General features: G+C 40.4%; 1 protein-coding gene across 1 annotated transcript in view; it reads left to right on the top strand.

The window, feature by feature from the left end:
* ADARB2 (adenosine deaminase RNA specific B2 (inactive)) overlaps positions 1–22867 on the top strand; it is a 105569-nt gene that overhangs the window by 32171 nt on the left and 50531 nt on the right. Inside the window, exon 4 of the mRNA XM_066332756.1 lies at positions 16725–16839. Coding sequence (XP_066188853.1) covers positions 16725–16839 — 115 coding nt within the window. The remainder of the gene's footprint in view (positions 1–16724; positions 16840–22867) is intronic.

Here is a 22867-nt window from a genome sequence, read left to right as displayed (position 1 = left end):
TACCCCACTCCTTGTTGGTGGTTTATAGTCTCTCTGCAATCCGTATTTGGGAGCTGCTATTTGCCATCCCCTGCAGTAAGTTCTGAGTCACTGATTTTTAGAAATAGTATTAGTTAGCAAAAGACATGCTACAGGTATTTATCAATGCTAGTTGGTCTGAAAAAAAATATATTGGTAGGCATCACTGATAGCCATTAGCTATTCCAAATTTCTACAGCTGTAAAATGAAATTAAATGCACAAGAAAAAAATTAAAAAGCTTTGCATAAAAATCTGAACTCATAAAATAGCAGAAGTGTTCCACTTTTAAGGATGCAGGAAGTCTAAAGCAAAGTCTGCTTAAGCAAAGGTAAAAAGTCTCAATGGATTTCTCCAAAGTGTGGCTCTGATTCTGAATTCTTCCCTTAGTAAAATGACTGCACTCTAGCAGAAAGGCTTTGAGGGAGGGGGAAAGAAAAAAACTTTCTGAAATTATCAGTGATGGTGGATTTAGAAGCTGGTTTTAAAAGTGCTTTCTCCACTAAAATTAAAACATGTTGGACAGCAGTCTCAGCCACATACAACTGGGCTCCCACATGAAAATGAATGTGGCTCACCCTGTTCTTACTAATTGAGGACGTCAGCAGCCAAGTGTGGCACAAACATGTGTTAGTCCTTAATAAGTGTCTATTTCTTCTTCATGTAATGCTAGCCCATGCCTTTTCAGCTGGGTTTTACATTTGAGGCTTTTAAACTAAAATTCTCAGCGTAGGTTGCGCAGTGTTTCTTGGCTTTAGTAATCTCTTAAGAGATTGTTATAGATGTTTGTGCTGTGAATGTTCCTGAATCCTCCGACTTCCAGGGAAAAAAAACAAGATCAGCAGCTAAGAGGGCTCCTCCTGTATTCTGCATTATGTAGAATCATAGAAACAAAGAATGGTTTGGGTTGGAAGAGACCTTTATCCAGTTCCAACCCCCTTGACATAAGCAGGGATGCCACCCACAAACCAGGCCCCATCCAACCTGGCCTTGAACACTTTCATGTATGCCTGTGAAGCTGCTGCAAGCTGCAAAAATGCTCTTGCCAGGCACTAAACCAGAACAAGATTCAGCCCACAGTCTCCATAAGACCAAGAAAGTAATTTTTTCCTTGAAACAAGTAGTCCTTAATGGCACTGGTGTTGCTGGCTGTGATGGAGCCCCGTGCCCAAATACTGTTGTCTCTGACCAGTGATGTCTGGACAAAGTCTGCTGTATTTCTGGTAGGACAAGTGTGCAATTCCCTGGAGAGCTCATGGATAATGATTTTTTATCAGTCAGTACACAAAGCCAGTGGCTGCTGCTGGAACTACATAGTGAAAAGTAGTTGTCCCCTCTCCTGTAAGGTGTGGCAGCTCATGCAGTCCTCTGCCTTCCTTGTAGGCCAACCAAGAAGGCAAAATCAGCACCATAGCCCATTTATTTTAAACCCAGAGTGACAAAGATAAAAGGGTATGTTTGGGGTCATCTCAAAGGGGTCATCTCCCCTTGGTGTTGAATGTCCTGTATTATTTGCTTTATAGCTGAATTTCACCTGTAGAGGAAATAAATGTTGATTTTGTCTCTTTGATGACCTGTCCCATGTTGCTGACATGCCAATGCCGTAATTGCAATGCTTTGCTTTTCCCCAGAGACTTACTTACTGAGGTCACAAGAGAGGTGATCCTTGGGGAACTGCAGGCAGATAAATGCAGGTAGAGAAGCTGAGGCATGGGAATTCCATAGCTGCTACAACAAAATGACTGCAGCTTCTGTCCAGGTCTGTCGTGCCTATACCAAAGATGTTAAACATCTCATAAAAGGACAACCTTACATCTCATTTGTGCCTGCAGTGAGAATGAGTTCTGCAAAGACTTCCAACCATCTCCCTCTGTAAGTCTGATACTTAAAAAACACAAGAGAAGCTCATGACTTTTCGTTTTCTGTGGTATGGCCATATATTTTGCAATGACAATAATTTCCTTCAAGTCTCCCAGTTGTCCCATGAGATATTTACCATCATCCTTGCCTTGAAAAACAACTCTGTACCTCTTCGATGAGCATTTGTTTTGTAGGTTTTTTCAGTTCTAGCTAGACAAAAAATATTAAGGACAAAGAACAAATAGTGAAGTCTGAGATGTGAAAGTTTGGTTAGAGAAAAATGGTAACACTGCTACATCTCTGTTAGAAGCTGGTGTTACTCTGCCAGGAGTTAAACCCTAAGTGCTAAAGAAACCATAAAATACATGATACATAGCATAGATTTTAGCAAAACATTTGCTGAGATGTGATGGAAATGTCATCTATAAAAAGCTTCCTTAGCCACCTTAATATATATAAAATGGCAATCTACAATTTGGCATGACATATGCAGATATATATATATATACACACACATATATATATGCTCATATATATAAAGTACATGACAAAATACAGCTGCACCACATCATTTTAGCCAGCAAGGGTAAGCCTTTCTTATTCTGTTTGTTTTTCAGGTCAAAGGGTCTGTGATAATTTTATTAGCTGCTGAAACATATTTTTACTGTGTTCCAAGGACAGTGTTAAGTGCACAGGACTCCTGTTACTGGCAATGAAAATTAATATCTAGGACATTGCAATAGCATCTGAACATTTCACTGCAATGTGATGAACGTAGAGCTAAATGCTCTGTAGGTGAGGGGATTTTATTCCATTTCCAGGTGTAAGGAAATCACTTTATTCTAATCTCTTCCTACTGGTACCTATTCAGTATTACTGCAGCACCCAAACTGAAGGGGTAGACAGCCAATTTAATCTGCTGCTGAGCCAGTAGATCAAGGCTTTTCCTACAGTCAGTGGGAGAAATAATCTTGTATGGGAAGAGATGACCAAAATACGGCCTTCACTCAGGGGTCTTGCATGACTGTGGACTGACCACTGGAAATGAGGGTAGCTCATGAGTGTACAGCCACGAATAACAACCCCAAACATTCAAGAACAGGTGAAGGATGCTCAGTTTTCTAAATCCACCTCTCCTAACAAGCTCATCCCAGTATAGCCTTCTCCCTAGGGATCATTGCACTGCTTTTCCATCAGGGGCACTCTGCCCCTCTGGAATTAAGCTTGTTGTCCTTGACAGAGACATGTTACAGTTCACCACGCTGTTTGGATTACTAAACAAGGAGACAAACATTTGTGACATAAATTGCATCCTTTCACAGCACAATCTGAACTGAACCATCTCTTGATTGCCCATGGCAGCAGAGGGGTGTGGTACCCTAGGACACAGCTGAAACAGACTAATATGCAGGTTAGGTTTTAAGAACATGCTGGATTGTAAGAACAAGGAGGAAGAAATCTAAGTGAGAAGGAATGTAAGAAAGAAGACGTAAAGAAGCCTGTGTTGGCCATGGGGGACAGGGAGACTGAGATACAATTGTGTTGCCCAGCCATGTATTACCCAACCATTTATCAAGATAGATAGATATCTTGGGGCACAATGTGGGAGTGGTGAGAAACCATCAAACAGAAGAAAGTGTCTCTGTGAAGCTCAGGAATGGCTTGAAGGCGTGTGTTTTTGGTGAAAAAGTATTTTTGTACTGACACTAGACCCATAGAACCACGTTTCCCAGATCAGTGACCTTGCAGTGCACTGTCTGTATTGCATAAAAGAAAATGTGCTTACATATTATTGTAGCTGCATTACTTCCCAACTAACCAAATATTAAAATGCAGTAGATCACCCACCATTTCCCTGCCAAGAGATATGGCTTTTCTCTCTGTCTCTCACGGTCTCTTTTTCTTATTTTTAATCATTTTCATTTCTAAGCTTACACAGAGGTTGTTGTGTGAATCAAACCAGCTGTGCTCAAGCTTGCAAAGAAACCTGGGGGTTTTTGATGTTTTGTCAGTTGTAATCAATGAGAGCAAGTCTGATGCTTTTAAATTCCTGTCTGAGGTTTCCTTCCATTCACCTTGCAAAGCACAGAAGTTAAACCTGCAGCATATAACTCTGCAGTGAGAAAGGAGGAAATGACTGGCCAGGTCAGTGTGTTGTGTGCCATATTCATACACACATACCTGCACTTTCATACCCACACTGTTCTGAAAAAAAGAAAAAAAAAACAAACCCACAAACCATTGCTAGAGGAGACTGTGCCAACCTGCTACTCACCTGTGGAAATGAACTACCCAGATTAATTACCTGACAAAGGCTGGACTGCAGCTGTCAGCTCAGAACAAGAATAGTGTGTCAACGAGAAACAAAACTGGAGACATGCTAGAAGGGCTTTTTGTACGCCAGGTTTTTTTCTTTTTCTTTCTTTTTTTTCTTTTTTTTTTTCTTTTTTTTTTTCTTTTTTATTTTTCTTTTCTTTTTACTTCTGGGAATTTTCCCATTATTGCTACCACTTATTATTTGCCTTGCAGCCATACCAAGGTGCTCTGGAATATGCCTGCATTGGGATAAACTCTACACAGACATGGAGCAAGATTGCTGCCAATGACAAAGCCACACAATTCTGACAGAATCAGGAATAACAGTGGAGTGGCTGCAGTGTTAAACAAATCACACAGGTGGTGGATAAAATGGCAGTAGCTGCATGAGCTAGCACTTGGAGCTTTTTTATTCTTTTTATTAGATTCCCTGGTAGGACTCGGAAGTGGTTCCAAGAACAGGCAGTTTTTCTCCTGGCATGGACACATTCCATGCTCATGGTGCTGAGTGCGGGATCCAGCTGCTCTCAGGGCTCAGTGGCCTCACGGCCAGGGCTCCTGGGGCTTTCCTGCTGGTTCTCCTGCTCTGCCTACAGCTAAGGCTAGGTGCTGTCTAAAGCTAGAGTGGAGGGTGGGCAGGACACAGCTGGACCATGAACTGAAGTAAATCAGTACTCTGACCATCCCCTAATCAAAGAGGTCAGAGGCGTGACTTCTGTGTTGCCGTTTCACAGGCTGGAAATGGAGGCAGGGCTGATGGTGTGTCTGGCATCATCGGGCTGCAGGGGCAGGAACTGCCCCACATCCCCTGAGCCTTACCACCCCCTTCCCTGCCTGATTCACACATCAGCTTCTTTGTGCTGATTCGACCACGGCAAAAACAGCATGGTGAGGTGCTGCAGTGTGAAGGCTGTATTCAGACTCAGGAAGGGTCCTGATCCTGCAGATGAAATACTTGCAGTGCAGACCAGGGTGACCAGGCCACAGTGAGAGTGTAAATCACTGCTCACCCCGGAGCCGCAGGAGCCACCGCCTCATTCCTGACACCTCCAGTTGTTTGCAAAGCCTTTCTCCACCCAGAGGGAACTTTCAGTCAGATGTGTGCAGAAATTCTCAGATTAATTTGATTTTTGGGGAGGAAGCAGGGGGATTTAAGTGAGAGGGGTTTTTTGTTTGTGTTTATTTCTTCCCTCAGAGCTGCCTTTCATTGCACATTTACTAGTTCTGGAAGACAACACCCTGCTGACACTTAGAGAAGCATCAGTGAATAAAGTCTGTTGTACAGGCTGCAAAGCCATCTGGACTTTCTGCTGAAAAGGTTGGACATGGTTTTAGGCAAGATTTTATCACATCTGAAAAAAACCCCTTCTGTACTCAGTACCTCTTCCAAGGTTGATGTCAGGGTGTTGTTTTTTTTTTTCTTTTGTCAGTTGCAAAGCAAAAAGAAATGACAAACAGTTGGAAGGCAGTAAGGATGGAGATATAAATCTCTAGAGGAAGCTTTGTCAAAGGTAGTGGAGTATAAACAAAAAATAAATTAGTTTTGGTGTTATCAGAAACTGGACAGCCTTCGATTTGTATAATATTTTGTCTGGGTTTCCAGACCACCTATGCAATGCCTCTGTGAGGCAAAGAACAGTTTCACTTGACAGAAGAAGTGAAGAAAATGGTGTAACAACGATCAGAGGAGAAGAAAGGAAGGAAAAGGACAGGAATACAAAGGTTCAGTGGCAGACAGCCTTGAAATTCTTCACGTTTTTGTTTGCATTATATTCAGAAATTCCAAGCAGAATGTTTTACCTTGCTGTCCATATTCATCAGTTCTCGAGTCCAAGAATTTTGTGTATCCCTTGTGTTCTACACCCCCCTTGCTCAGGTTTTGGCAGGACAGTTTCATAGACTGAAAAGGTAGCACAAGGCTTGTGTGCCAGCTCCTCCTGGCTGAGGATCCCTGTGAGCAGAGCAGGAGGGAGAAACATGCTGAAAGTAATTTATTGAAGTGCCCTTTAGGTTATGTGCAGCTTAAGAAGTGAGCTAACAACCAGTGATTACCTTAGAAACACAGATTGGTGAGACAGTTTTATATATTCTGAGAGCTGGGTGTGAAGCTAGGTGTTCCTCTTTTCTCTCTGAAATTGCTGTCTGTATTTCAGGAGATTTTTTTCCTTACCCCACAGCTGCAAAAAGGAGCCCAGATATGTAATGCCAGACCTCATAGAGATTCTTTGAGGTATCATTCCTCAAATACAGTGTGCTGGCAAAAGAAATGGGTTCATATTTGTATTAGCCTTTTTCTTTCTTTCTGTTGAGGAAGAATTGTACATTTCTTGACTTCGACACTGACTTACCTGAGCAAAATATTGGAGCAGATTGTCTCTCAATTTAATGATCAATTTATGGGAAAAAATATATTTAAATATTTTAGATAAATTTTAAAGGGTTTGGTCAATTTGTAGGTAAATTGCTTTGATATTTTTCTGTAAGTACATAAATAAATAGAAATAATAATTTTCAATTTAATTACTGGGTTTATCCATTTATTCCTTTTCTCCTTCACAAAAAGCTCTTATTTTACTACCCGCTGAGAATAAATCACTTAAACAACTTTCCCATGATGATAAATTTTTCTAAAATATTTATTTGCTGTAAAAAAAACCAAGCTCTAACTGAAAACTGAAACATTTCACTTAACTGCAGGCAGATATTTTGCACCTCTCTCCCAGGAATGGTCACAAGGGAAGGTCACCCTGTGGAGCACAGCCCACACTGTGCCTCATGGCCTCATGCTCCTGCTAAAGGCAAGTCTGCTGAGGCAACAGGTTTTGCCTAAGAGTATTGTCACAAGGTTTAAAAACTACATTCTCAGGTTTTAGGTGTGAACACTTGGTTAAGGGTTTCTTGAGTGGAGCTGGAGGGGAAGGTGATGGGACAGCAAATGTTTGGGATTTAACATGGGCTAAAAGACTGATTTTTTAGCTTCACATGCATGTTCTTGGCAGGTATTAAAAGAAAAAACAAGCCTCTTTCTTTCAGCAGTGTTGTGCTAATTACTTGTATTTATCCAGTAGGGGACAGCAAATCAGGGAAAGGCTGTTTTAATTCTGGCACCGGGAGCACACCAGTCCCAAATGGCTCTGAGGGTGCCTGAGTGGCAATTGGGATTCAGGTTAAATCATGGTTCTGCCTCTCCTAGCACAAAGCCACCGTGGATGATGAGAACTATCCCTGCTAATTACACATTTGAGAAGAAGCCCAGAGAAGGATGAGGTAACATGAAATGTAGTTTCCCTTACCACCCCTCTCAGCCAAGAGAAAGTTTATTAGCAAGGTTACAGCCAAATTTCAAGAATCATTAGAGCAAATGACAGCAAGATCTTTAACAACGAGAAGGGAAAAAACCCAATGTCTGTATAGTAATTGCCACACAAAGTATCATATGCCTTGCTCTGCAGTGATTCAGAAAGTTGAGTTGTGTCGTGCCTTGCTGGGATCAGCAGTTCAGAATAGATTAAATTTGTTTTGGACACTGGCTGCTCCCTGCTTTATCTAAGAAAGCCCATGTGTGACAGGAAAGATGCTTAATAGTGCACACCATTAATGAGAACCATAAACACACAGGCGCTGATTTTCAAAATCATACTCCAGGGGTTTGAGCAAGCACTGTTCTCTCCCTGCTTTGAGCATTTACCCAAGAGCTGCTAACTGGTTAGGCTTTGGGAAGAGAGTCGACCTAAACAGCCAAGAGATTTGTATGTGACAAGGGCTTTGCCACCATCAGTTTCAAAGGATATTCATTTTAATGCACCTAAGCAAGATAAAGCAAGAAAACTGAAAACTGAAAAATATATTTCTCAGATAAAGGATTGATTTTATTAAAGAGAAGCAACTCATAATATAAATCTAAAATCTAGGGTTTTTTAATAGAGTCCATAAAAGCATTTTTACAGAGTTAGCCATACCTAGACACTGGTGGCTTTATAGAGCTTTTATCACGTTAAAGAAAACCCATTGGTGCTAATTTAATATCTGTAGTGTACAACAGCTTGTCACCTGAGGCTTGTCCTAGAGCAGGCACAAGGCTGCAAAGCAAACCCTACTTCATTTTTTGAATTATTCAGCACTTGCAGCCAACCTTATGCGTCCCTCTCTAGGAAGAAGGCTTTTGGATTAATGATCAGTAAAAGAAAAGAAAAAAGGCAAACAAACAACCATTCCTTTCTGGTGTTTGTTAGCAGGTGCAGTATTGACTTAATTGGTGTGGACATTCTTCATTACCAGAGCTGTATGCAGAAGGAGCAAAGCTGGCAACCTAGCACGGCCTCCTTTAGGGAACAACTGTTCTTGTCAGGGGAAAAGCTTGTTTCCTCTAAATTCATTGAAATGCTACCTATTGGAAGCATCTGTTTAGAGCAAGATGAATGCAAACAGCAATGAATCAACCTCAAGTAGAGGGGCCCATACATTAGCATCCTAACATTAGCACACTAATGTAAATTTAAAGATTCTAATTAAACCTATATGCAAAATGATTTTCTGCTAAATAGAAAACCTCACTTTTTAGAGGAGCTGAGGCATTTGGATCTGACAGCATTTCCTTTTTCAATAATATGCTTATTTTATGTGTTCTATTTTCTTTCAGTCACTCCAGGGGTTTCTGAAACAAGTAAAAAGATACATTATATTATTTGATTTATTCCCTGTAGTCAAGGGATATATTGAGAAAACAGACCAAATTTTTTCACTGAGCTTGTAGAGTAAATTTCACTTTGATCTTTATACTTCCTACTGTGGCTGCGCATTTCTTTTGAGATATTTAACACTGATTAATCTCATTTAAAGGACCCCATAGTGGTACTCAGGTACAAATTCAGAAACTTTTTCATTATGGAAGAACTTGCGTCATAGCTTTTGGTTTCTAAATTTGTCCTTTCCCATCATCCCCAAGTGCAATAAATCTTGGGGTGTGTTTCCCACATTTCAAACTTCATATTTGTGTATAAAAATTCAATATTTTAAGGAAATTTCTGTGAACTTTCAAACAGTACCTCTTTGCCAGTTATGACTAAAAATTTCACTGAAAATATTTAAAACAAATTTTATCAGGTGACTTTTTTGGTCCCTAGTAAGAGAGTTTCAGATGTAGTGGAGGTCATTCAGCAGGCATTTAGCCACTCAAGAAACAGAATAAGTGAAAAACCTACCACAGCCTTTTAAGCATTGCTGGAGCATATGCTGGGTGTATGAACAATTCATCAAAATCTGATTATTTGTTTTTTAGCAGACTTCCTATTCATTAAGATAGAGTTGAATCTAAAATTTAAAGAGGTTGTTGGGAAACCTAATGCCAAGTTTTACCAATGATGGACCAGTCCTCCCATTCACATCTTAATTTTTCCATGCATGCTCCACCCTCCCAACTCCAGCACAGGCAGTGCCATCATTTTCATAGAGCCCTAATTTACTGTGAGGCACAAAAGAGAAAGGGGTGAGAGAAGGAATTCTCTTTTTTTTAATCCCACTCTTGAATCTTTTGGGGCGTTTCATCATTCTTTTGTCTGTCACACAGGGACTGTGTTCAAAGTCTGCTTCACACAGCAGCCAGCACAGTGCTGATATTTAGTAAATGATCACTAATGACAGAAGCAACAGCGTGGAGGCAAATATGTTTTGTGGGGCCTGGGAAATTAGCAGAGCAATCAGCCTCCAGCCAGGGTGAGGGAGGAGAGGGAAGTAGACAGCAAATAATCACTCTGAGCCCAGGAGCCAATTGCACAGTCTGGACAAGCTGGCCAAGTCAGCCCAGGTCAGCTAAGCCACTAAGGAGCCTTCATAAATGCAGAGCAAATTGGGGGCATTTGATGATCACAGAAATAAGAAATTCATTGAGGTAGCTCAGCATCATATGTAGCTAAAACATTTGTAATAGGACTATGAACAGATGGGAGAGGGTGGTGAAAGTGATTCTTTTGACTGAATCAATAGGACCAGTTGATCTTCCTCATCAATCTTGATAAGAAAACTGTGAGGATACTTAGTGTCAGAAGTGCTTTATTGTAGTTTTCATTAAAAGCTCCATGTGGAAATGTGTACCAGCTGCTGCCACATGCAGCCCATGCAGCACATGCCCCATCCCCCTCTGAGAAACACGACTGAGAAGATCTCTCTGAATCAGGATGTACACAGGATATATCAGCGAGTTCAGCTAAAATGAAACATAACAGCCAGACAAAATAAAACCACGGCCATCTAAGATAAAACAAAGCCCATGTACGCTGACCCTGAGGGGTAAGCCAGAACTAGACATAATGATCAATACTGTAGGAGTTATGATCAGAGAGAAATAATTACTGCACATCTCAAGGAAAGAACCATGATGAAATCCCTGGCAGAGCCTTATTCTTTGAGTAATAATCTGCAAATGCCTGCACATGCTGAAGGAAGGCTGAGTTATGATAGGCTGTGGACTGCAGCCTCCAGTCTGGCTGCAGAAGTCCTTATCTGACTCTGCTTGGAGAGTCTTATCATTGACAGTCCCATTTGGCTCACAGTTTCCCTGAAAGGTGGGTAAAAATTGTCCCCTTTTACCTCTGGAATAAGAGGGCTCATGGCAAAGCGAGTGGTTTGCACCAAGACCACCAGGAAGGAGGGCAGGGAATGAGCCCAGCCTCTAGCCCCCTGCCTGTGATCAGATGCCTGCTTTCCTTCCATCCATCCATCCTTCCTTCCTTCCTTCCTTCCTTCCTTCCTTCCTTCCTTCCTTCCTTCCTTCCTTCCTTCCTTTGGTCCACAGGTCATCCTGCCCCTCCATTCCTCTGGGTCCTTGTTCAGTGCTCCTCCCTGTGCTGGGGGAGCCCCTGGCACTAAATTGATTTCAGAAGACTGATGATGGAGGACAATTCACGACCCTCAGCTATTTCTCTGCTCAAGGCTGCATCTTGAAGATGATGTAGTACGCGGGAAGAGCCTGACTAATTCATTGACTTGAGGGTACAATCACTTTTCAATGAATCTCCAACTAACTACAGCAAACTTATTTACAAGCCTGGGAAAAAAAAAATGTGTTGTGTAGCAATTTGCTATACACCCTGACCAGGAGCAGCTCTTCAGGATTGATCTCTGTGCTGTGTTTTCCTCCCCTCCCATTTAGGCAGTGAGAGTTCTCTGCAGGAAAAGCATACAAACTCCCACTGTCAATGAGTGTGTGTTTCCCTCTCAGACAGTGAAAAGAACTAGGTGTGCAACTCCTTTTATCTGTGAAGAGAGTTGTGAACTTAATTCAGCCTGATCCCCATTCATCGTGTTCAACATTCAGCCCCCAAATGTCAGTGAGTTTCTGGAAATAAAGTACTTGGGAGACCACAAAAACAGAGCCCTTAGTGATATCTGTATAGTAGAATATTTCTTCCCATCCATATGCAAATCTAACCTTTTTGATATTTCAACCCTATAAACCCTAAGACAGGATTTCAATAGAAAATGTTTACTAAAGGCTTTCTGCTTTATAATCTATTGATTTTAATATCCTTACTATTCCTGTTGAATGTCAGTTTTACCCTGAAGACTCCCATTGCAAACTTGAACACATTTAATTATTTATACCATTTGAAATATTAGTGCTGAGAAATCCCTAAAAGTTTATGGTTCTGTAATGTTGTGATCTAAAGTTTGATTTTCCTTTGTGAATAACACAAGTAATTTGATATAGTAATCAAGGACAGATGAATACTTCAGACAACACAGTGCAGTTTTAATAGTAATGACATCTATTTTTCATCTTTCCTGACTCCTTGTATAAGTAAAAATACAGCTCATTAAGTCCTGTAGGATCTCTCAGTGAACAATTCAGCATTATGTTTTCTTCTGCCAGCTGCCTGAGCAAGAAACTTGTTTCCATCAGAGGCAGAGGGCATTTAGGCAATGTTCAAGGTTTGAGTGCAACCTAGGGCACATTTGCCCCTGGATGAGGGTCAAGCAGTCTTTTCTTTGCCTTACTTGTATCACTCACTGTATTCACAAGGCTGACATTTGTCTCTGAGACAATTATATTTTTTTTGTACAGAAGAATATATGTGAGTAATTATAAAAAGATTTTGATAGCAGGCAAATCAAAGCAGGGGAGTTTAAAAAGACTCAGCACCCTGAAGGTCAGTTCTTCCCCTGAGTCATGCTTTTCACTCCCAACATCCACCCAAAGCCAGAGTGATGGAGCTCACCCTGCCTGGCCAGGGTATGGGCACACTTGAGTTCCTATCCTTGCCACTTGAGCCTTGTCTGGAGCATCTAAGACTCAGGAATACTTCCACTGGCTTCAGTGGTGGTTTGTACCCCAGTGTTCCAAGGGGATTAAACCCCTAGGTTCAGCGAGAAGCATTTGAGCATTTATTCTCCCATGTATACTGGAAAAAAATTCCAAGTTTCTGACTATCCACATCTTTCTAGTTTCTTTACCCCTGTCCCCCTGCCCCATGCTGTAATTTTTCTGCTCTTACATGATCAGAGCAACTGCATGCACCTCTATTAATTGCACTGAATTTCTCTTTAACAAGGTAAGTTTCTGCTCATATTTTTCCCTCATCTTTGGAAATTTTTCTTTTTTCTTCTACCAACGTGATGGCTGTTCAGAAGATGCCAAGATGTATTTGGGTCTCGTATTTACTCCAGATGGAGACTCTTATTTTCACTCATATCTGGCAGTAAGACCTGTGGTATCACCAAACACAAGTTTTCTTTGAGATTGTTTTGATAGAAGAACCGTTACTTTTGCATATGGTTTATAAGTTACTTCTGATGGCAGATAATATAGCCTAGCCTGGATCCTAAAAGTTCAACAAGACTCACAATGGCCATAAGTAGCTGGATTTTTACTGGTTTATATCCCCTCAGGAATAACCATCTGGATATGTATCTTTTAGTAGTCTTGTATTATTGTTTAAAAGTAAAGCTGGAGGATATCTGGAATGAAATCTGTGGTTCTAAACTGAGCAGAGGTAAATGGAGCCACTCTTATCTCCATCATATCTGTCCTGTGTGCATTAGATATATCTGTAACCAGTTAAGGTTTCCTAAGCAGCATTGAGAACCAGTCTAAAGGCTCTAAATAGGCAGAAATGCTGTCACTGATTTAATTTCAAAGAACTAGGTCAAACCAAATAGCTCTGGTGTGTGCTAGAGGGAAGGCAGGGTGCTGCATGGATGGTTGTAGGTGAGGAGCCTAATGCCACACCCAGCTCTGCCACTGGGCCAACTCACAGGGCCAGAATATTTAAAGCTCTAAAATTAATGCTGCACTACAAGGAGCAATCTCCAGGGTATCAAATTTCTTACAGGGCTGAGCCATGCACCCCTTCCTTATTTTTCTCCATCTGAAAAAATAAACTGCTCCTTTTCCTCCTTTCCATTTTATTTTGGAATATCCATTTGGAAATGTAGGGCAATATGATATCCTGGAAATGACCTCTCAGATTAGAGACTCTTCTTGGTTGTTTTTCCAGCATCCTACATGTATTCATCTTTGTTCCTCCTTTGCTTCCATTAGTTTCACTGACAACCTTTTAGGCAATGGAATCCAGACAAAAAAATGTTCGCCTGACTTATTTTAGCTAAGAGGCTTCATATTTAATGGATTTGCTGTTCTTTAATGTCCCAGGTCACTCCTTGAGATCAGCAAATGCTGAATTTCTTATCGCCCTTAAATGTTATCTGAAGTCATGTCGTTATTTCGCCTTTAGTGAGTCTCTTTGCTCTCTGGCTTTGGTACCTACTGCCAAATGAAGTAAAGAAAGCTCTGGCTATAGGGAATTTCTAAATCCAAAGTTAAAAGTTATTTGTTCTGTTTAGCATTTTTAAAATTATTGTTTTAGGAATTGTATGTGCCTCTGAGCTAATTAACTCTTAATGAGCATAGAATGCCCTGGGATGCAGATTTGGAGGGTACACTAGAAATGCAGACATGGATTGGGCTGCAGTACTGCAGCAGAAGAAATTTATGAGTTGATTCTTTTTTTAAATGATGGTGCAGATATTTTTTATTGAGATACTCTTCCCCCCTCCGTCTTTCTAGTCTAAATAAAGCTGATCAGATTTTTCAGTCCACCATATGGGGCCCAGTTATATCAGTTCTGCAAATACACTTTGGTTTTCCGTTATGGATGAAGTCACTCTTCAGCAGGGAAAACAAGTTGAGAAACAAACTTTCATATTATGAAAGACAGGCAGTGTTCCAGCACTGAGCACTTAACCAGAGCATCAGGAAATCAGAACACCTGGCTGTGGCCAGCTCTGTGCTATTCCCCTGGACCAGTCCCTCACCCTTTTAGTGCCTTCACTCATTCATCTGTAAAGCGACTATAATTGCATTTATATCACAAGGGTGCCTTGATGCTTGACAAATGAGAATTGACCCAAAATTCATCCTTCAGAAGCACTGTATGAGCAGTACCTCACTCACATGGTGATTGTGGACAATTAGATTAGAAGAAGTATAAATGCAGTAAAAGTGAAATTCCATTTAGGAACTGTCAAACTGTTCTTGATAATTTTTCTTAGTTTTCATCTAATTCTACTGTGGAATTTTGCATGCATCTCCCTGAAAGGCTTTATATGCCTGTTTTCTTCTTCTGCAACAAGACAGCATATTTTATTCTGTGGTATATTAAACTGTATTTTGAGCAAATCATTTGTTCCCAGAACAGTACCTTGGAAAGCTAGGTTTAGAGAAACAAAGAAAAATTATTGTATCAAAGAAATCCTATCCTCTATGTATTTGAGCAAATTGCAATCACTTACAAGGATTGTACACAGAATAAATATTCCAGGTTTTATGAAAAGGGGTTTGCCTGAGTGTTGTTATATTTTATTTAATTAGATTTTTTATACTTGCCATAATAATGTTTTAAAATTAAGCTGAATTTCCACAACAAACTGTAGAAACATATGGTGTACAGCCTGCAGAGGCACTTAATGGCAGTAGCATTAGTGATATCTGTGAGTTAGAACCTGCTTTCCTCTGAAAAATAGCTCTGTGTTCTCCCAATTTAAAACACTGGCTTACACCAACCTTTTTTCATCACCATTAACAGAGGAAAGGAATGAATATGATCTTCTTAAATACATTTCCTTATTTCCACATGGCTGTGGATGTTTCAGGGTGAGGGAAGTTGTGTATCAGACTCAGGCTCTCCTCTGTGTGTGCCATGAACACACTTAATGAAACCAGGTGAATTAAAGGGGCCTGTTTTGCCAGGACCTCCCCAAGGTACCATATCCCAACACCAGAAAAAAAATGGAATTGTTGTTTGGTTGAGCCACTTTTCCCTACAAAGGCACAATGACTTGGGACTAGCCAGATTTCAGGATGCCAGGAGGTCTTTGTCAGCACCCCAGAGTTAAGCTCCAGCTCCCAGGAGCTGCTTCCAGAAGGATTTGTAGTTACAGCTTCGTTCTCTACAAGAAATCATATGTCTGAAAAAAAATCCTTTGGATGTTACTTTTTTATGTTCAGACTTGCAACGCCCTTTAAGAACAAGCCATGCTCACATGAAGTGTTCCACTGACTTATCTCTAATGTGTGCTTCAGGGGCTCAGTGCAAAACAAAGAGCAGAGATTAAGTAAATGAAAAGATACCAAACATTGCAGGGAATCATTCCAAGTCATGGTGTTCTCAGGAGCACCAGAGCTGGTTTAGGTTCATGCTCATTCATGCAGAGTCTACGGAATTCACTTTTTAGACCTTTTTAACCTGCTCTGTTTTAGTAACCAGCTGCCCAAGACTCTACCTGGGGGTTGGACTCATTCATACCCCAGGGTTCAGACCACACCTCTCCAGTGCCCAGTCCATGGGAAAATTTGACCTTTCAAAAAGATGCCATGCTCAGGAGGAGACATGGGTCTCGTGTGGGAGGAGTCCCTCCCAGACTACTGCACACACATGAACTGCAAGCAGCATCTTTGGTGGGATGTGCAAGCAAAAATCATCCCAGTGCCTGTCAAGGTAAAAGCAGGACAGATCATGGTGCTCCTCTGACAGATTGCTGAGGCAATTGCTTTGCCTTAGTAGCTGTGAGTCATTAAAAACTCACTTTGAATGCAGAAATAGGTGTGTTTTACTGATAAACCAGCCCTCAACTCACCTCTCAGTCTTCAATGGACTGATGGAAATTTTCAATGGGCTCACAGAAATAAATGGTTTTGTAGGACACCAGTCTGCCTCTTTAGCTTATTAAAGTGCTTTTAGTTCCTGTGAACTGGTGCTGGACCAATGTCTTAAGAGACTGGAAAAAGATTCAGCCTCAAAATCTTCTCTCTTTACCCCCAGTCCTAGTCAATATGGGTCTCAGCTTTTGTGCAGTTTATTTTGCCATTTCTGAGGATGATTTAGGAAGTTGAAGGAGGGATACTAGTTTTATCTTTGCTCAGATAGATGGAGTTTAAAGTGGACCTCTCAGCAACTGATATTAGGTGACTAATCTGCAGAAATGCCCAAGTTCCTCAATCAAAGGAGTGAAAAAAATGTTTCTGACTGTCTCTTTCAGGATTTTGCTGACTCCATATACCAAATGGTTGCACAGAAGTTCCAGGAACTGACAGACAATTTCACTTCCATGCATGCACGCCACAAAACTCTTGCAGGCATTGTGATGACCAAAGGTAAGATATCCTCTCATTTATTTTCCTCTGGCATTTTTCATGACTAAGTAATACATTATTTACCTGGTTCACAATACTGAAGGATGACTTTACTCCCACACAGAAAAATTAATAGTAATGCAGTGAAAAGAGGCATTAAATATTTACACCTCAAGTAAGTTCACACAAAAATATTGGCAACAGAGTTGAAGATTTATTCATAAATATGTTGCTATGTTTCTTTGTTTACAGGACAAAATGCAGCCTTTTCTGATTTTTCATTTCCTTACAGATGGGGCAGAGAGTTGGTTATCAGTAAAAGTAATATTATTTATTAATTACTTTCATAGGTCTGGAAACACCAAGTTCTTGTTGTACAAGGTGACCATAAATTTTTAGACTAGCAACAGAAACAAATGTGCTTTCCAGTCAAAAGAAACAAACCCAGAGTATGTGTAATTTTAATTCTGCTTTTCTCTAGCTGTGGGAAATATTACACTTACCAGCAGGGCCAAAATTTGGTATTCACTCCTGTTAGGACTTAACTGATTGACTTAACTGATACGTGGAAATCTTTAGTGCTTTGATGGAACAGTTGCATAGATGGTCTTTCTTTGCAAGCACCCCTCAGCTGGGGCACCTCAGTATTTATGAGGATGTCAGCAGTGGAGATGCTTCCATAAACTTCATTCTCACTGTGACACATGGAGCTGTGGGTCCAGTGCAGAAACAAGAGGATAAGCTCAGAGGGGAAGGGCATATGTAATTCATCCAGTCTTGCCTCACTCCTTCCTTTCAAAAATTACATTAGCCAGATTCAATAGGGACAGTTGTGAAAATTGCAAGACAGCAGAATGGAGACAGGATTTTCTGATGGATCTTTTCCAACCACAGAGCCTAAATGCAGATAAGATTTCTGTGTTGAGCATCTCCTTTCTGATGTGAAAAGAATAAGTAATCATATTTAGTATGAAGGGAAATAAAAAGGAAGTGTGATTGACTTTGGGAAGTGAAAGATGCACACTAGACCCAGCATAACAGCTGCCTTGTAATTGTCAGATTTCTGGACTGTGGATCTCATCAGATTTAAACAAAGTGCTATAGTTAATTTAGAGGAGCACTTTCCAAAAAGAAACACAAGGAAGAATGTTTAAATATACTTTTTGTAAGAAGCTAAGCTACAGGAGCCAAGAACTGTTGCTTTAACCACATTTAGAGGGAGAGCACAGGGGAGGTTACAGTTGCTCAGTGTAAGAATTGTAAGAAATATCTGTAGAAACATCATACTACTTTGCCAAGGAACTACTCCTACATTCTTTAGCCCAGGTCTAGACCAGCTTTATAAAGCATGATTGAGCCACTGCAGCCTTATTTCTACATGTCCAAAGAAGCAGATTAAAGACCCACAATATATGAGAAGAATGGCCACTGGAAGGAGTCATAATTCCCCAAGTCATGGCTGCTGAGAGCATGCAGTGCTAGAGGAAGAAAACAGCACTTCCAGAATTTCTTAGTCTTTCTGGGCAGTTGGGGCTGTCTATTTAGGGAAGGGCTAAAAGTGTCCTTATGCTGTTTGTTTCCTTTGGTGGGTCCCATGCCCTTAGTGAGATTTTACAAATTTGTGTTTCATATTTCATCTTAGTCAGCATTAGGACAAAGTATAATTTTACTTACATTCACAAACTATTTGCCTCAAGGCTTCTTTTTCAATCCTGAATTCCCTCTCGTGAATTTGTTCAATCTGTCAGCCATCCAATTTGTCAATATCTCACTGGTTTTGTGGAACCCAGAAAAGAAACTTGCAGATATAAGGTGATTCACAGAAGTTGCAAAGCCAGAAATAGCCTTATCTTAGTATGTTCTCCAGGATGATTTGAGTTCTTTCCAGCACATGAATCTCAGCCAACCAAGGCAAGATGAATCATCTACCATTTGTGTCATTATTTTCTGTACTAAAGTTGTAGATTTGTGGTCTCTTCTTCACCATCATTCCCAGAAGTAGCAAGGACCTCAACACACACTTTTCAAAGATGGCACAGGCAGGTTTTCCACATCAAGCACTCAAATGAGTACCAATTCCCTGTGTTTTTAACAAAAAAAATTGGCAGAAGCTGTCTTAGATCTCTGCAAACAATTTACTAATGGCATCAACAAAAACAAATCTGGAAATGTCTTGTTGCATTCAGCACCATAAGTGACAAAAACTGATTTGTTTTTACCTTCATTTCAATTTAATGTCATCCTGACTAGAAGCAGGTTTATCTGTGCTTGTACAGTTTTCAGTCAAAGCCAGTAAAAAGCACAATGGGACTCTGTGATAACTGCTGTTAAGATAATGCAAGATCTCTACAGACAAAATAGAAGTGTGCTAGATTGGTTTTCTTTTTCTGAACTTTGACATTTTTTCTGTCATTTCAATTTCCCAGGAAACCAAAGAGAGTTACATTTGGCCACTGTAATTGACTTATGCTGTAGCACCTGGGGCAAATTCCAATGTGTAAAAAAGAAAAAAAAATGTGGAAAATTATGTTATTGACAGACTGAGAATGTTCTGCAGTAATAAATTTCTAGTCAGTGAAACAGGCAGCCCAAAGCATTTAGAAATGCTTTGTCCTGAATTGTGATGTCAATTGAAATCTCCATGCTTTTTTGTGAAAGTTAGTTTTCAAAACATTTGATTAGCAGAGATCAAGACAATCTTGAAAATACTGGCTTAGGCAGGAGCAATTTACCACACTAGATACCAGCTGATGTGATCTTATCTGATGTAATACAATAATTGAATATAATAATAACTAAAAAAACTCACATAACTGATTTTGAACTAAATGTTTCAAAAGATAGAAGCATTTAAGTCAATTATTTAATAATTATAATGTGTAATGTTATAAAGTATTTGAAATCTGCCAGTCCTCTAACATATTCTAATTTTGTTGAAACACACTCAGAGAAGATTGTTCTATGAAAAATTGTTTGATCTATTGTAAGAAAAAATTTTTAACAAGTAAGCCATAACTAAGAGAAGTGCATTCAATTCTTCCACATACAGCAAGCTGTAATCCAGAGACTATCTTCAAGCAGAACAATCAGTATCCTTGGTATTATAGTGTAGTATTTATATGAGGGCCTATGCTTTACTGCACATTGACTCTCCACTGCTGATTTCTCTGGAGACACGACGAGTTCACACGTGGTAAATTAAGAACATCAGTTCACCTGTGAAAAGACATTCTGGATAACGCCATGTCAAACACAAGCCATCAGCTCAGAACTTGCATTATGTGGTGCAAGGAGTTAAATTCCCTCGTCATGTTTTGCATTAGTGGCTAAAGCACAGTTGATAACACCAACATTTTGGCTATTGCTGCACTGTGCTTGCAAAGTGTCACAACTTTCTCCTACCCCTGTGCCCAACAAATAAGCTGGAGGTGAGCAAGAGGCTGAGAGAGGACATAGCCAGGACAGGTGTCCTCAGCTGAATGGAAGGAGTATTTCTTGCCACAGGACACTGTGCTCAGCAGTAAAAACCTGAGGAGAGGGAAAGGGGGAGATAATTGGGTTTGTGGCATCTGTCTTGCCAAGCAACCATGAACTATCATTATATCAATCCATTAGTCTTGCTTTCCTTCTGTTTCTCCCCAGTTCCACAGGAGAGTGGAATGAGCAAGAGTCTGTGTGGGTGTTTGGCTCTTGGCCAGGATCAACCAATATTGCATTTCAACAGCAGCTGTTTCTTGATGTTTCTTGTTGTCAGGAAAGGATGACCCACCAGCTCCCCATCCTTCTGTCTCTCAGGTGCAATTTGGACGTCTTATTTTGACTCACTGGTCTGCTGTACCTTTCTATTGAAAAGTTTTCAGGGAGAAGTAGTTTTCAATACTGTTGTTATTATTATGTCAGTTGAAACATTTGAAAAAATGAAGGGCAAGCAAGCTACTATTTTCTAACACAATCAAAAAAGCACAACCAGAGCACTCTCACATCCCTCCGGGCCCAATGCCCAGAGTCACAGACTGTGGGGTGACAGGAGGAGCCCCTGTGGTCCCACCACGGGTCACCAGGCAGGGCGGCACCTTTACCAGCACACAGGTCACTGAGGGGGAAGTGTGGCACTGCTGCCTGTCCTCCAGGGCTGAGAGGAAGGTGGTCCCAGGGCAGGGCAGAGCAGGGTGGGAGGTGTGAGCCTGACAGTGAGTGCTGTGATCTAGAGGCTGGTGGCATTCACACTGTTTATTGGCACCACATTTGGCCTTTGCTCTACCTGAAATCACCAGGCACAGTGAAGAATTCCTGTCATTCAGTAAAGAGATGATCTATTATTGCTGAGGTCCTCTTTGCAAAAAAAAAAAAAAAAAAAAAAAAAAACCAACAATCTCCTATAATCATTAGGGACAAAATGAAACTGCTATTTAAACCCAGTTTTCCCATTTGTGTTTGACAAATCTTAGCAGTTTAAATACTGATAGGAACTTCTTGTCATGCTTTCTGTTAAAAATGAAGCATTAGGAAAGAACAGTCCATTTCACAGCAGTGTAACATTCATAGAAAAAGATTATGAGTTGATGTCTCGCTACAATTTTCTCTTTTTTTTTTTTTTTTTTGAAGGCTGACAATCATTTTGATGTTAAAAGCGAATTACGAGGTCTTCTCAGTTATCTTGTATGAAATAAAGATGAACTGGACAAAAGAGCCCTAAATAGAAATTTCATGCTGTGATAAAAGATGGGAAATTATCGTCTGTATCTCATGGAATGGATCTTAATTATTGCTAAGTGGAATAACAGAAAAAAGTAAAGTTGACAATATCTCTCCATGGATCTCTACAGTTACATTAAGATTCACAAAGCCTGACGTTTAAGCACAACCGGAAATACTGATGTCCAATTGACATCTAGTTCTTAGTATAAATAGGAAAGTTGCAAAGCAGTAGAATATAGTAGAACATTCAGGTCATAAGTAGAATATCAATCTCCTCTATCCCATGCTGAACTCAAGTAGCCAAACCAGTTAGAGAAAATGTGAATGATTTACAGATTAATGTCCAGAGCAGATTCTTTCAGGAAGAGAGGCACAGGAGAAATTGAGGCTCCCAGATCCCATTTGCATAGTTAGATGGATGCTAAAAGCTTGGTCCCAGAGAGATTCAATGAGAATAGAAACTTCTGAAATCAAAATTGAGTGCCCAAACTGCTGGCGTCCTTTTGAAGCTCTCAGAAGGTCTCTTCACCTACTGCTGCCTGATGCTTGTAGGGACATGGCACAAAGTCGTGTGACATTCCTGCAAACATTATTTATTTCTTACCTATGTCAGGGTTGACACTTCACCAGCAGATGACAATTTTTCTCAAAATACTTTAAACTAGGTAAATAGCTATGTAGTTAGGAACCATATAAGTCAATCATTCTCAGAAATCTATTTTTCTCTGCTTGTAAACCCTAAACCAATAATCTTCAGAGTCTCTCTAAATAGTTTTGAATTCCATAAGACTATCTTTTTTCCACAGCTGCAGCTCTATTCCTGGATTTTGTAATGTGCACCTATAATGGCATAATCTCATATTCCTCCAGCTCAAGACTTAGGTTTCCAAATTCCAGCTCAAAGGACATTTGAGGTTTTGCATTTAAAACTGGCCCCACCAGAGCCATCTCTTCCATTAAAATGTGTGTTTAGGCATTGTGAGTACTCCCCCTACAAGAGCAACTTTGAGTGTTTCTTCATCATTTCTGTTAAATAAAGGCTAAGGAACAGAAAGTAGTTGAAGACAGATTACTTAGAAACAAAAAATTTGAGATGGGACACAATCCTTCAGCCTTGCACAAAGTAAGAAAAAAACAGGTTCGGGGACAATTCTCCAGGCCAGGCTATATATTTTGCATAGAAAAAACAAGGAGAAATGCATGGACCCGCTGGAAGTGAGTACAGAACCAGAGCTTCACGTGTGGAGATGAGCACCCCAATCTGCCCACACAAAGCCTCTCATTGCTGAGACTGCCTAACCTCATTCCATCCTCTTAGCTGCTTGGTGGCACAGGTTCAGAAAGAAGAGGA

Source organism: Sylvia atricapilla, chromosome 1 (genome assembly GCF_009819655.1).
Source record: "Sylvia atricapilla isolate bSylAtr1 chromosome 1, bSylAtr1.pri, whole genome shotgun sequence".
In the NCBI taxonomy this organism is placed as follows: domain Eukaryota; kingdom Metazoa; phylum Chordata; class Aves; order Passeriformes; family Sylviidae; genus Sylvia; species Sylvia atricapilla.
This window is presented reverse-complemented; position numbering and strand designations above follow the sequence as displayed.